This window comes from Typha angustifolia, chromosome 12 (assembly GCF_048772165.1).
Source record: "Typha angustifolia cultivar Huaian chromosome 12, ASM4877216v1, whole genome shotgun sequence".
Taxonomy (NCBI): Eukaryota; Viridiplantae; Streptophyta; class Magnoliopsida; order Poales; family Typhaceae; genus Typha; species Typha angustifolia.
Window position 1 is genome coordinate 296850 of NC_133250.1, and position 12670 is coordinate 309519.

Genomic DNA, 12670 nt, shown 5'->3' on the forward strand with positions numbered 1-12670 from the left:
AGAATATGCATGCCTGTACAAAGAATATGCTATCAACTATCAATCAAGCAGTAGCTTTATTAGCGGGTCTCTGTCGAGAATAACAAGCAGCTGTCATTGGAGGGATGGATATGAAGATAGAAAAGATGCAACGTCTGTCTTTCTGGATAAACTCTTTTGTTGCAGAATTATCTTCGAGAGACGTTGGTGTAGAAGGATAAAGAGTTGCAGACAGAAAGACCTAACTAAATCTTTGCTCTTCATTTCTGGGAAGGAAATTCCTTCCTTACAGCGTTAGAGGCTTCAACTCCTCTGGCTTTTGTTCAAATTTTTTGTCCACCTGATGCAAAAAAAAAAAAAAATTAATATCAAAGTAATGCAGTTCACATCTGGGCCACTATTGGGCTACAGAATAAGGCCCATATTAGACCTACAGGACACGCCGTTCGCCGGCCACAATCCCCAATTCTGAAAGCTTCCTCCTCTCATTGCAAATTTGCAATATAGAGATCGAATGGCGGGAAACTATCTAGGGTTTCTTCTGGTGTCGTTGGAGAAAGCGACGAGAGAGAGAATAATCGGAGGCGATGGGTTCTACTACGCTGCCGAAATGGGCTTCCGAGCCATGCATCATGGGTATTGACGAAGCTGGAAGAGGCCCTGTTCTAGGTCTCCTTTCGATTGCGCTAAATCTGCCTCCTTTTTTTTTTGGTTAACCTTTTGATCTATGGATGCTTTATTTTGATGGGTTTTCAGGTCCCATGGTGTATGGCTGCTTGTATTGTGCTCTCTCCTATCAGGAGACCCTCGCCTCCCTCAATTTTGCAGGTTTGATCTATTTGGAGGTGTCATTAATTCTTTCTCTTATGTTGATGCTGCTTATTTAGATGCTCATATCTGGGCGATCACATCTGATATAGATGTGGTTTGATTCATATAAGCTACGATTAGATTTGTTATCGACTTTAGGGTGTTTATTTATTGTCATTCTTGTGTGCTTCTTATCCTCAAACAAAATGTAGGTGAGATAAGAAGTCCACCTAGTGAGAAAATATATATATATATATATATATATATATGCAGCTCTTCTACAATAGTTTCTCACCTTAACATTCTAGATTTAGGTTTTCATGGCAGATAATGCTCGCCAAAGCATTAAATGTTATTATGTACTTACAAAATCTTTTTGGTTTTTTCCTTCAACCGCTGTAGGAGTTAACTTTTAGTTTCTCCCAAGACTGGATTGCAAAATTGACTTCTTTCAATTCCCGGTACCGAATGGGTAGTATGGATTTGATTGATATCTTTGTTTAAGCTGCACACCTCAAATTTATCTTGGAGGTTCTTGATATCTTTATTGATGTGATAATTAGTTGTTTATATAAGCAATATGCAAGAAAACTGCATAAAGATGGATTCTGAGCTACTTCAGCTTGTAGGCCCAATGTGACACATGCTAAAACTTTTTTTTTTTTTGCATGAAATTTGAATGAAAAACTGTTGATAAACAAGGAGTAATTTGAATAATGAAGAAAGTAGATTTCCAGTGAACAATTTTCCCAAGAAACTTTTTTGCACTTCATGCATTGCTCTTCAGGGTTTTTTTTTTTTTTTTCTGAAAATCAGGTAGAGTCTATGATTGCTGGCAGATGCATATTATACTACTCTCTTGATCTGTGGGTTTATACAGATTCAAAGACTTTGAAAGAGGAAAAGAGGGAGGAACTGTTTGAAAGTTTAAAAACTGATACTTCAATTGGATGGGAAGTTGATGTCATAGATCCAAGGGAACTGTCAGCAAAGATGCTAAAGAGGTAGATAATTAGCATCGTGATCTTGGTCAATCATTTAAAAGTTCTAGGATCTTATAATAAGATCTTTTTGTCACATAATGTCAGGACAAAAATAAATCTGAATGAAATATCTCACAACTCTGCTATGGGCCTTGTGAGCAGGGTTCTTGACATGGGAGTTCTGTTAACAGAGGTAAATCTTTTGCATCATTATATCCGTAAGTCATCCAATTGAGCTGTTCCACATCAATCCTATCATGTATGACTTATTTTGGCTTTTCCCTAGTGAAGGTCTATGTGGATACTGTTGGAGATGCAGACAAGTATAGAATGAAACTATCTGAAAGATTCCCTGGTGTTAAGTTCGTGGTTGCGAAAAAAGCTGATAGCATCTATCCAGTTGTCAGTGGAGCAAGCATAGTTGCTAAAGTAATTATTTGTTTGTGTTAGTAAATTTACAGATTTTCTTTGTGTTAGTAATTTTACATAGTTGCCAAACACAAAAGTCACAAAAGTTTTTTCTCCTAGTTTTCTCCATGTTGACCATTGCAAAAGCAGGTGACCAGAGACAGAGCCTTGCGTGATTGGATTCTTGACGAAACTGACGAGAACATTCATAGGAACTTTGGATCTGGTTATCCAGGGGGTGAGCATATTGTGAGCATTCTATTATTAGTTATTGTAGGTGAAAATGTCCACCTAATGAGTTTATAATTTGAACTACGAGCAGACCCAGAGACCAAAGCATGGTTAGATGATCACAAGCATCCAGTGTTTGGTTTCCCAACTCTAGTTCGCTTCAGCTGGGGAACCTGCACGCCCTACTTGAAAGATTTTGTTGAAGTTATCTGGCAAGTTTCTTGGGGATATCATCTATATTTCAATTTGTACAGCATTTTTCTTTTGTGCTGATCTACTTAAAAATGATTTTGTGGTTAGGGAATCTGATAAGGTTGATGAAGATGACTCCGGAAATGGCAACCGCAAGCGGCAATTGAAATTGTCCAATGTAGGCTTTACTGGATACAAAAGGAAAAGCGAGGACATTGAATCCAGTGGCAAAGGTCGTTGCAAGTTCTTTCAGTCCCGCAAACTTGAGCAAATCGCAAAGTTCTAGTAAATGCTTTATTATTAGCATCCTGTACTAATTATCGAGTTGAGTTGTACAAGCTATTTGACAAGAGTATAAAACTCACATCTCTCTACAATACCAGAGGAGGCAGTTAGCTCTTGCTTACATGAACTACTGGATAATTGCTCATCGATATCACAAATATGTTTTAATTTTGAAACAGAGCTTATATTCAACATGCAGGACATTTTGAGTTCATACTACTGGCTCGTGGATGGACAGCAATTATAAAAGACCCAGTAAATGATGTTTTGGGCAACTGCAAGATCGACGAGTAAATGATATTTTGGGCAACTGCAAGATCGACGAGTAAATGATGTTTTGAAATCCAGACTATGTTAGACCAGTAAACAAGCATAACATCTGAACGCTCAGCATTATAAACTTCGAACCGATGCTAGAGCTTGATGTATTTTTGTTAGACCTTCTCATTCTCACATAGTTGGAAAGCAAACACTACTTCAATCTAATAGGAGAACGTGACAGAACTATGTCAAACAAGGAACAAGTACTCAAATTAAAGCAGAGGTTTTGATCAATAAGCTAAAACCCATCAACCTGTATCAATGTTGACATCACTGATGATAACCTACATAATGGTTGCAACAACTGAAAAACTGCTCAATAGATATCAATGCACCAACATAACAGCAATAGAGAAGTTACAGCCTCCTTCCTCTTCTTCCACCCTTTCTGCGGGTACTGTCTGTAGGGATTGGAGTTACATCCTCTGCACAATAAGAAAATTAATAAGTCACCAAATCGCAACCAACTATGATAACAAGCTGTTAAAAATTATCAAAAAGCGAGTTTGCAAGCCATCAACAGAAACCTAATAAAGCTGTTCACAGTTAAGATTTGTGAAAGTAACAGAAGAAGAAGGCTTCAGTGACTGAGCACCTTACACTATATTTCTTAGACCTTAGTGGCGAGTCTTCATCAGCTGATATACATGGTAGTTTTGATAGATAGATAGATAGATAGATAGATAGATAGATAGATAGATAGATAATGAGTAAAAACTGTATAGGCACTCAATCTGTCATATATTAAGAAGTATGGATGTAAAGTGCAAAGTAAACATCCCAAAAGATCATGAACAAGAATATATCACATTGAATAAATTATGATGGAAACTAATAATTGACTCGCTACAGCATTTTATACATTGTAAGGTAAGGTAAGGTAAAATGATAATTAAGAAGGATCACATAACACAAGATTACTAGTAAAAGATGCATTAGCATGTAATGATGCAAATAAATAGTGTTAATATAAGCACATCCAGTAGAGCTTGCACAACAATGATCAGAATCCACGACGTGCTACTTTCTATAAGAACATGGATATATGGTGGCATCTTGTAGAAAAAAGTTAATTACACGTTCTAAGAAACTAGCAGAAATATGTAAGAAGCCAAGTGCACCCTTGAGAGCACAGATAGGTGTACTTTTATGCACGTCATGAAGTCAATACAACTACACAAATAAGAGAACTTATAGAGTAAGATGAAAGACAATTTTGAGAAAAAAAATGGCAGATCCTTGTATGACCCAATGGAAAGAAGAGAAATTACCTATGCGACCAATTCTCATTCCAGAACGAGCAAGTGCTCTCAGGGCAGATTGGGCACCGGGACCAGGTGTCTTGGTCTTATTCCCCCCAGTAGCTCGAAGCTTAATGTGCAGAGCAGTAATTCCAAGTTCCTGCAGAAAACAAGGAAAGGGTATTTACATATGGCATGAATACTGATGCCTCAGAAAGCTCTAAATGCAGCAGCCTACCTTGCATCGCTGTGCAACATCCTGTGCTGCAAGCATGGCTGCATAAGGAGAAGACTCATCCCTGTCAGCTTTGACCTTCATGCCACCTGTAACAACATTAAGATATATATAAAACTTATGATATGGGAAGAATTAAAATAAAAGACAACCACAGAAAAAAGCGGAACTACATTTGCATTTTGACTTTGACAGTTCACTAAAGTTATCTTAACATATTATTCAGAAATACTTTCAAACAAATTTGTACGATTTGATACTTGCGATACTATATGGTGTCAAGAAAAAAATACCAAGAAGGCTCAGAATCCAATCACAAGATAGTATAACCTTATATCTAAGTGATATATTACTCTTCCTCTCTTATACAAATGACCTATAGAATTAGAAGAATATAGGCTACATAAGATACGAGGGCTCAGAATCTCACAAGTTATGTTGGGCTACATAAAATTAAAACTAGAAAAATACACATTGGGCTACAGCTATATACAGAGACTTTGTGTTAATGCCAATCAAAAAATCAGATAAAAATGACTTCAGGTGCAGTATGGCACTTCAGAAAAGAATGACAACACCAGGAAAGATATACAAAGCATGCTTATATTTGACTTAACAATAGGATAAGATGTGAAAGAAACACTTAATTGTGGAAAAACAGCTAAGAGAGTAAAATCAGAAGAACAACAAGACCCGCAATTCAATTTATAATAGAGCTCTCTCTTCATACATATAATATGTTTAACTTGTTCTCTGCAAAAAGAAATTTGGAGATCCTCTGTAGTATCAGATAACACAAATGCAAGTACAAAGGATGTAATATGACATTGTTTGGAAAAAAAGACCTTAGGTGGAGTGAGTAGACCAAAAACGAATTTGTCATGTCTTCCTCTCGCATGATCAAGACATTACACACTTGCAGCAAAATATTTCCAAGTGAAAACTAGAGGTAAGGAGCACAATCTTGCCCTTCACATTTGGTGTTCAAAACAAGAAATAAAAAGTGCCAGTGTAGTGATGGCCAAAATTAAACAAAGAGAGGAAAGGACCCAAAGAAGAACTCTTTAGTTCCTCAAAGTCAATATTGCAAGGCTATGACTCAAAACACTTCCATGTGACTAAGAAATACGATCTTAAGGGCCATGCTTAAGAGAAGAAAATTGATCATTTTCAAGACTGTTACTAAGAAAGAGAATCACAGACCACCTTAATATAAAAATAATTATTTTTATACCTAGAATTGGTACAGCCAGTTACCTGACTACACCCTCTCAAAACAAAAGACAGTATCGATTGGTATTGATGTATTTTTCACCAAAAAAAACTCTGAATAAGAGCATTTGTTAAATCAACATCAAACACCTTTCTAAGTTATTCTCTCTGAATCTGGCAGCCTTAAAAAGCATGTGTAGCCCTTATGCTATTTGAGGCTGAAGTTGAAAAAAGTTAACAAAGCAAAATTGGCACATTTATTCAATCGATAAAAAATCAAAACTCTGAAGCACGAAATTAGTTACACAGAAGAAGAATATACCGGTAATGCGAACAAGTGTTTCCCTCCCAGACAGATCAGTAACATGCTGCCGTCGAAAAAATACCCAGTCAACCATAACTACACCGTGGAACAACTACTTGTGGATTGATAGCGTAAAAAGTCAATATTTACTTACAATAAATGTATCATTGAACGACGCAAAGATATGGGCAACGCCGAAAACATTTTCTCCTTCACGTACAGTGGGACCAAGAGTCACATTCTCCTCTTTGGGCTCCCTCGTCTTCTTTCTTCCAGACTGCGAATCCAATTATTACATCAACTACAAAGCTCGCATCGCTACGCAAGTAATCATACAATTTTTCTTCTTCCAGACTTGAGTTTTGGAATTCCAAATCTCAAATTTTAGACCAAAAACATATCCAAAACCCTCGCTCGCAAGATTACAGGAGAAAAAAAATCAACTTGCCAGTGCCGAAAAGGAACGATCGAGAAACAAACTCTACCTAAGTTTGAAAAAAAGAATGAAATTCTTCGGAATCAAAAGGTAACCATTCTTAACGACAATGCGAGCAAAAATCTTGAACGGATAGAAGTATCCTAGATCGAGATGTCGAATCTCTTACCATGATGGAATTGGCACCGGAGTGGATAGCAGCGAGAAGACTAGGGTTTCGGCGGAGAGTAACGAGAAAGAAAACCAAACCCTGGTATTAGCTTTGGTCGCCCTAATCGGTTTTTATATAGGACGATTTAATGGGCCGAGCCCAATTTGTAATTAGTTAGGCGTAGGCCCAATTAAATGAAACAATAAAACCCAATAAATCAGTTTAAATTTTAAGTAGGTTTCTTTTTTCTTTTTAAATTTCTGGGGAAATACACAAAAAAATGTTGTAGTTTATTTCCTTTTAATTCAAATATTGTTGAAAAAAGGGACAAAAATGTAAAAAAGTTTCAACAATTAAAAAAGAAATTGACAGCTGTGGGATTTGAACCCACGCCCTTTCGGACCAGAGCCTAAATCTGGCGCCTTAGACCACTCGGCCAAACTGTCGACTTAAAAATACACGTCAAATATAGATCCAGACTTATGATTCTGTGTCCAACAGCCAGATTAATTCTAATAATAAATTTTGATAGTTAAACAGCTTGACATTCGGTACATATACACTCAACAAAACTCAATTCATACAATACTGTTATGGACTAAAAGAATCTAAACCTTATGCTCCTGACGACTTGAGCATCTTCACAAATCCAAAATTTGCAAGCATTAGCAGTGCCTCTTGGAAAAGCTCAGCTCGCTGCAACTGTTCGGATTACTCATTATTCAGCAAAAGGGAGGAAAATATAACACCAAGAAAGGATATTAATGGCAGTACACCCGATGTCAATAACATATAAGAATAACAACTTAGGAAGACCTCTTATCTTGCTTTAATCAAATGGTTCTATACGTGGATCATGTTCGCTTGCCATAGCCATTCCCGTGCACAGGCATGTTGGGCACATCACCTGAGTAAGAATACCACATTGTAAGAAGCAGCTTATGAAGCGATACAGTACTCCACAAACTACATATTTGTGTCAAATAACTAATCAGAGCATTTGCAAATGGTTAAGACGTGTATATCCATACAAATATGCAATAAAATGCTAAAGGTATTAGTATAAAATTTGTCACAAGAAAAACATCTTTATTTGTCTTAAACTAAATAGCTAAATTCGATGTTCACTTTCAAGCAGTCACCTAAGATCTCACAAGCTGTGCTCCCAATAAACATGTAGATCAGTGAAGATCATGAATCATGAACCCTCAATTTTCAGATGCAGAGTGCAAAATCTATCAGCATTCACTGGCATACAGCATATTATAGTCTGTAATCTTAATGCATACCTTTCCAGCCCCTGAGCAATTTGGACACCTTTGAGTTGTAGGAGGCAGCAGAGGATGATCAGAGCAACCAGAAATTGAAATTGGTTCAATGCTCAAAACCACGCCACTAGCAGAACATCGAGCACAGGCCAAATATCCTGCAATTATCAAAAATGTGGTTAGATCTCTACAAAGAAGGGCAAGAATTCTCACTGTGAACACTGGAAAAAAAAAATTGAGCTGAAGAATGTTGATGTTAATAAATAGTTCTGCTCTGTTGCTGATTTACTTTCTGTATGCTAATCGTGAGGGCTAAATGCTACATTAAGCAGAAGAGACGACATGATCAGATGATTCGCTAATGGGTAGCAATATAGCATGGTTTTCTAACCTGCACTTCTGGTCCATGAATATGAAAAGCTTTTCAACAAACAAAAAAAAAGGTACCTACCAGTACCATGGCAATATTTGCATCTTTTCTTTTCTTGCTGCTGAACATTGTTGACTTCAATCAACATTAAGGTTGATATAACACCAACGGCTCCACCAGAAAAGGAGGCCACAATGGGGTCAACCTGACTGAATCAAGGCCCAAGACAGTAAAATTTAGAACTCTTATTTTAAAACTTCTACTGCATAATTGTGTAGTACTTAAGGCCATGGATTCACAGAGATATTACCTTAATTGAAGAGGTAAGTGCATATTCCGGATGAAGTCACTGTAGGATGTACCACCCAATCCTAATTTGAGTTCAAGCTGTTTCAAAGAAGCTTTTACGATCTTTAGATACCATCTAGTGCCGCACAAATAGGTTGATAATAAGTTCAGTAAGAAAAACTATGCATTCTTCATCAATCGTGTGGATTGAACATCAAAATCCATTAGCCATATCATCAAAAGATCTGATTGAAGGCTAGATATCAGTTGTACACATGTCCTAACCAAAGAACGTCATGTTCAATGAGTTCTAAAAGCTGCTATGTCAAGTGGGACTTACTCAAATGATAGTGGTTTTTCCTTAACAAAGGAGGTCGTTACTGTCTTAAATCAAAGACGAAATAGTGAGCAAAAAGTGGATGTTGTAAGGAAAGCTTTAGAGGGCTTGAATTGACATGGGACATTTTAGATAATACTTGGTAGCTTTTATATACAAAACTAAATAGAAGGAAAGAATTCATAAAAACAACAATGAAGAAAATTACAAATAATTTATGAACTTTAGGCACAACAAATTACACCAGAAGAAGGTATTTTTGGTAAAATGACAAACTTGATAAGGATCTTAATTATTAAGTTATATCCTAATTCTTTGTGGAGAATAACTGAACTTCCAGGCAACTGATAGAACTGAGATTGATATAGACAGATTTCGGATCTAATCAATATTGATATACCGAGTATCTTATCTATTGATACGAAGTATTCTGGTGATCCCCACGATCCGAGTCTGAGCTGTTGGAATTGGAATAGGTTCGGCAATGGATCACGAAATCTTGGCTATCGTCTCTATCTAATGAATGAGTAGTACCTTTGGAAATCGTCCGCCCCGCACCCACCCCCGGAGTATGTGATTCAACAGGAATCACACAAGGGTAGATTGATAGAAACCTCTGGTAAAATACCCACCAGTACCAATAACCCAACAGATAAAGTATATTACATAGTGCGTTTTAGGGATTGGTGACTTACCCATTCAGTGACTTTGGCACTGGATGTTCCCAAAATGGGTACTATTGGGTCGGGTGAATTAGAGACAGAACTGAGATTGATATAGACAAGACATATTTGAAGATGCAGTGCTATCAGCAATATGCAGATTTTTTGCAGTAGATATTTCATGCATCCATATACAAAACTTTTTATACATGACACTACTATTTCTATTTCCTGGAATGCTGTAGAAAAATCAGTGAAGAGTTGAGCCTGAACCATATCTATTCACAGGATAATATAACCTTGTTCACTGGATTGAACTACAGTAATACTTCAGTGCCCATGTTAGTAAAAAAAGCACATGAAAAAGAAGAAGAAAGGAGAAGGATAAAATGTCAGCTTACTGTAGGAGAGAGTAGGCCTCCAAAGATAATTACTGCAGACACAAAGGAGAATGATGTAAGGTACAGTTGCTTCAGTGTTTTGGTTGTCTGGTTCATCAACAAACAAAATCAATTAGAACAAGAAGCGTATTCAAACTTAACAACACCATGTATTTTTTATAGTAGTTTCAACAATCACCACATGGGGGAGAAATGGAATAGTTGATGGAATATCAAGCAACTCATTTTCTTCACTGCTCTCCTCAGTACATTCTTCATTTCTAATGCGCTGTTGTATGCGTAGTCTCCTAACCTGTAAAAGATTAAGATACATGGCATTAACATAGTTTCTACTATCTGCCACTAGGAGTCATTCAAATGTAAAGTTATTCATGTTCAAACACATAATTCAACTAGCAATTTCCAAACAAAGCTATGTAAAAGCCACATTCAATATTTAATGCTCATCAATCACCTCTTCCATTAGAAGGAAAATCTTATTTCGACGGCTTCTGATGTTTTCTTGAATTTCTTGCAGCTGCATCTGAACAAAATCCTGGACTGTCTCCGGACCTTCTATGATGCAAAAGCTGTAAAGAGGAAGCAGTACATAAGCACATAGTTCAGTAATTTCCTTTTCCTAAAATTTCCATCAACAAACTTTCTGTGAAACATATATGCTGAAATATCCTTTGCTGAGTTTTTTTCTAGCATAAAAACTATTGTCAAGAATCCAATAAAATCTCCTTTTCTCATTCCTTATAGATGATAAACACATTTATTGCTGGTACGCCTTTGCCCCTAAGATGGTTTTCATTAAGCTCGATTGCATTAGTGGTCTGTGGTCACGAACTAATTCCACTTCTAGCATGCACCAAAGAGCAGTCTACTTGCCTACATATGGTCCTCGGTTGTCTGTGCGCAGAATTGAAGGCAATGTTGTTTGCATATGCAAAAGCTGTAATGATGGTGCAGTACAAGAGCACATAATTCACTAATTCAGTAGCTTTCTTTTTCTAAAAATTCCTACCGGTAAGTAAGTTTCTTGTGAAAAAGTGTCGAAATATCCTTCTCAGTAAGCTTCTAGCGGAACACTAATTTCAAACTCCAATAAAATCTCTTTTCTTTTCTTTCTATCTAGATGATAATAATATTTGTTGCTGGTAAGCAATTACCTATAGCGGAAGATTAATATAAAAAAAAACTTGAACTTTTCCCATCAGAATTCAATGAAATATGGCGTTGCTGGACAATAAGCCTCAGAATTGGAGAAGAAACGAAACCAAGCCAGCAAAAGGACATACTAAGCATCGAGAACAGTTACAAAACCTCGAGTTGTTGTTATCACCAGCAGGGTTCGAATCGTCTCGCATGGAACATCCCACGGGCCGCAAGCGAGAGCGAGAATGCCACGCAGCTCGCCATATTAGGGTTCTGTTGGTAGGAGAAAAAGACTTCGAAATGGGAACAACAGAAGCGAGGAACGCCGAAGAAGGAGAAGAAGCCATCGTCCTCAGTCCTCACGCATCTCCCACCGAACCGCTCTTAAGTGTCAAGGGGGCACGGGCCGTTACCGGATCCGGATGGAGAATCCGCAACCGGAGAAGCCGACACATTTCGGTCCTGAAAAGCATACCGGGTCAGCTAGTGGGGATCCGACCCGCATTCATTCAGTAGATGGGCCAATTATCGGGTCGGACTCTGGATTAATAATTTGACAAACTATGGGTCTTTTGTCCACCCATTATATTGGACGTCGTTGTTATTTGTCATTGTTAGTGTTATTAATATTAGTGACTATCTAAAATCACATTGATAATTTTCTATGAAATAACGCAATGATTTAAATTCCAAAATAAATCAGGTGAATCGACGTTGACGTGGCATATACCATCATTAGTGAGACTGTGACAGCGTGGAACCTCGACGACTAATAATAATAATAAAATCTTTACATAAAGATAACACGCCATTTAGAAATTGTTTGATAATCTCACCACCAAAGTTTTAGTTTTTATAAAAGTTAATTTTAATAATATTATTTCAGAGTAGATTAATTTTAATATCGTCGATCTTTACCTGTTAAACTAGATGAAGGAATACTTTAATTTATGTTTTATATCAAAATTTAAAGTGATGATAACACTTAATATTTCATTTCATTAAACTCATATATAAAATCGTTGGTAATAAAAGATTAGTGGGTATAGCGGTATTCGATTTTTACACTACAAGTTAAAATATATTAAAGAAAGTTATATATAACACCCTATTTTGTATATAATTATAATTTACACCTAATATTTACACTATTTATAAATTAAGTCATCTGACATAATCAGAATAATTTTTTAAGTAGAGATGTTTTACTTTTAAAATAACTAAAATATTTTTACTTTTTAAAATAACTAAATTTCTCTTAGTATGACTTAATTAAAGATATTTTTATAATTTTTTTAATTTAGTTAGTTTAATTTAAAATTTTATTAAGTTTAACTAACTGATCTGCGGAATAATTTTTACATATATTTACTAAATTATAAGACTCAATTTATAAATAGTAAAAATATATGATGT

At 36.3% G+C, this 12670-nt stretch overlaps 3 protein-coding genes and 1 non-coding gene across 7 annotated transcripts; 1 reads left to right on the plus strand and 3 right to left on the minus strand.

The window, feature by feature from the left end:
- Positions 1-153: 153 nt before the first annotated feature.
- Positions 154-3624, plus strand: LOC140772469 (ribonuclease H2 subunit A). Of its 2 annotated transcripts, none has more exons than XM_073114558.1 (8): positions 154-648; positions 736-807; positions 1670-1793; positions 1935-1965; positions 2064-2201; positions 2331-2418; positions 2503-2623; positions 2712-3624. In XM_073114558.1, the coding sequence occupies exons 1-8, from the start codon at positions 567-569 to the stop codon at positions 2887-2889; spliced, it is 834 nt and encodes a 277-aa protein (XP_072970659.1). In that variant the 5' UTR covers positions 154-566; the 3' UTR covers positions 2890-3624. The 2 variants fall into 2 exon arrangements, with proteins under 2 accessions (XP_072970659.1, XP_072970658.1); XM_073114557.1 differs by having other exon boundaries at positions 166-648; positions 1878-1965.
- Positions 3398-6909, minus strand: LOC140772470 (small ribosomal subunit protein uS11y). Its single transcript, XM_073114559.1, has 6 exons — positions 6807-6909; positions 6356-6478; positions 6220-6265; positions 4689-4774; positions 4481-4610; positions 3398-3634 (listed from the first exon to the last, which is right to left on the minus strand). Exons 1-6 carry the CDS (start codon positions 6807-6809, stop codon positions 3567-3569), a joined length of 456 nt encoding a protein of 151 aa, XP_072970660.1. The 5' UTR covers positions 6810-6909; the 3' UTR covers positions 3398-3566.
- Positions 6910-7154: 245 nt separating this feature from the next.
- On the minus strand, positions 7155-7234 carry TRNAL-UAG (transfer RNA leucine (anticodon UAG)). Its single transcript has one exon. It is a non-coding gene; the product is annotated as a tRNA-Leu (tRNA).
- Positions 7235-7255: 21 nt separating this feature from the next.
- LOC140772181 (protein ORANGE-LIKE, chloroplastic-like) lies at positions 7256-11600 on the minus strand. Of its 3 annotated transcripts, XM_073114110.1 has the most exons (9): positions 11423-11600; positions 10569-10683; positions 10293-10406; positions 10115-10201; positions 8737-8813; positions 8508-8635; positions 8078-8214; positions 7605-7695; positions 7257-7490 (listed from the first exon to the last, which is right to left on the minus strand). In XM_073114110.1, exons 1-8 carry the CDS (start codon positions 11464-11466, stop codon positions 7618-7620), a joined length of 780 nt encoding a protein of 259 aa, XP_072970211.1. In that variant the 5' UTR covers positions 11467-11600; the 3' UTR covers positions 7257-7490; positions 7605-7617. The 3 variants fall into 3 exon arrangements, with proteins under 3 accessions (XP_072970212.1, XP_072970211.1, XP_072970210.1); XM_073114111.1 differs by having other exon boundaries at positions 7256-7695; positions 8514-8635; XM_073114109.1 differs by having other exon boundaries at positions 7257-7695.
- Positions 11601-12670: the final 1070 nt, after the last annotated feature.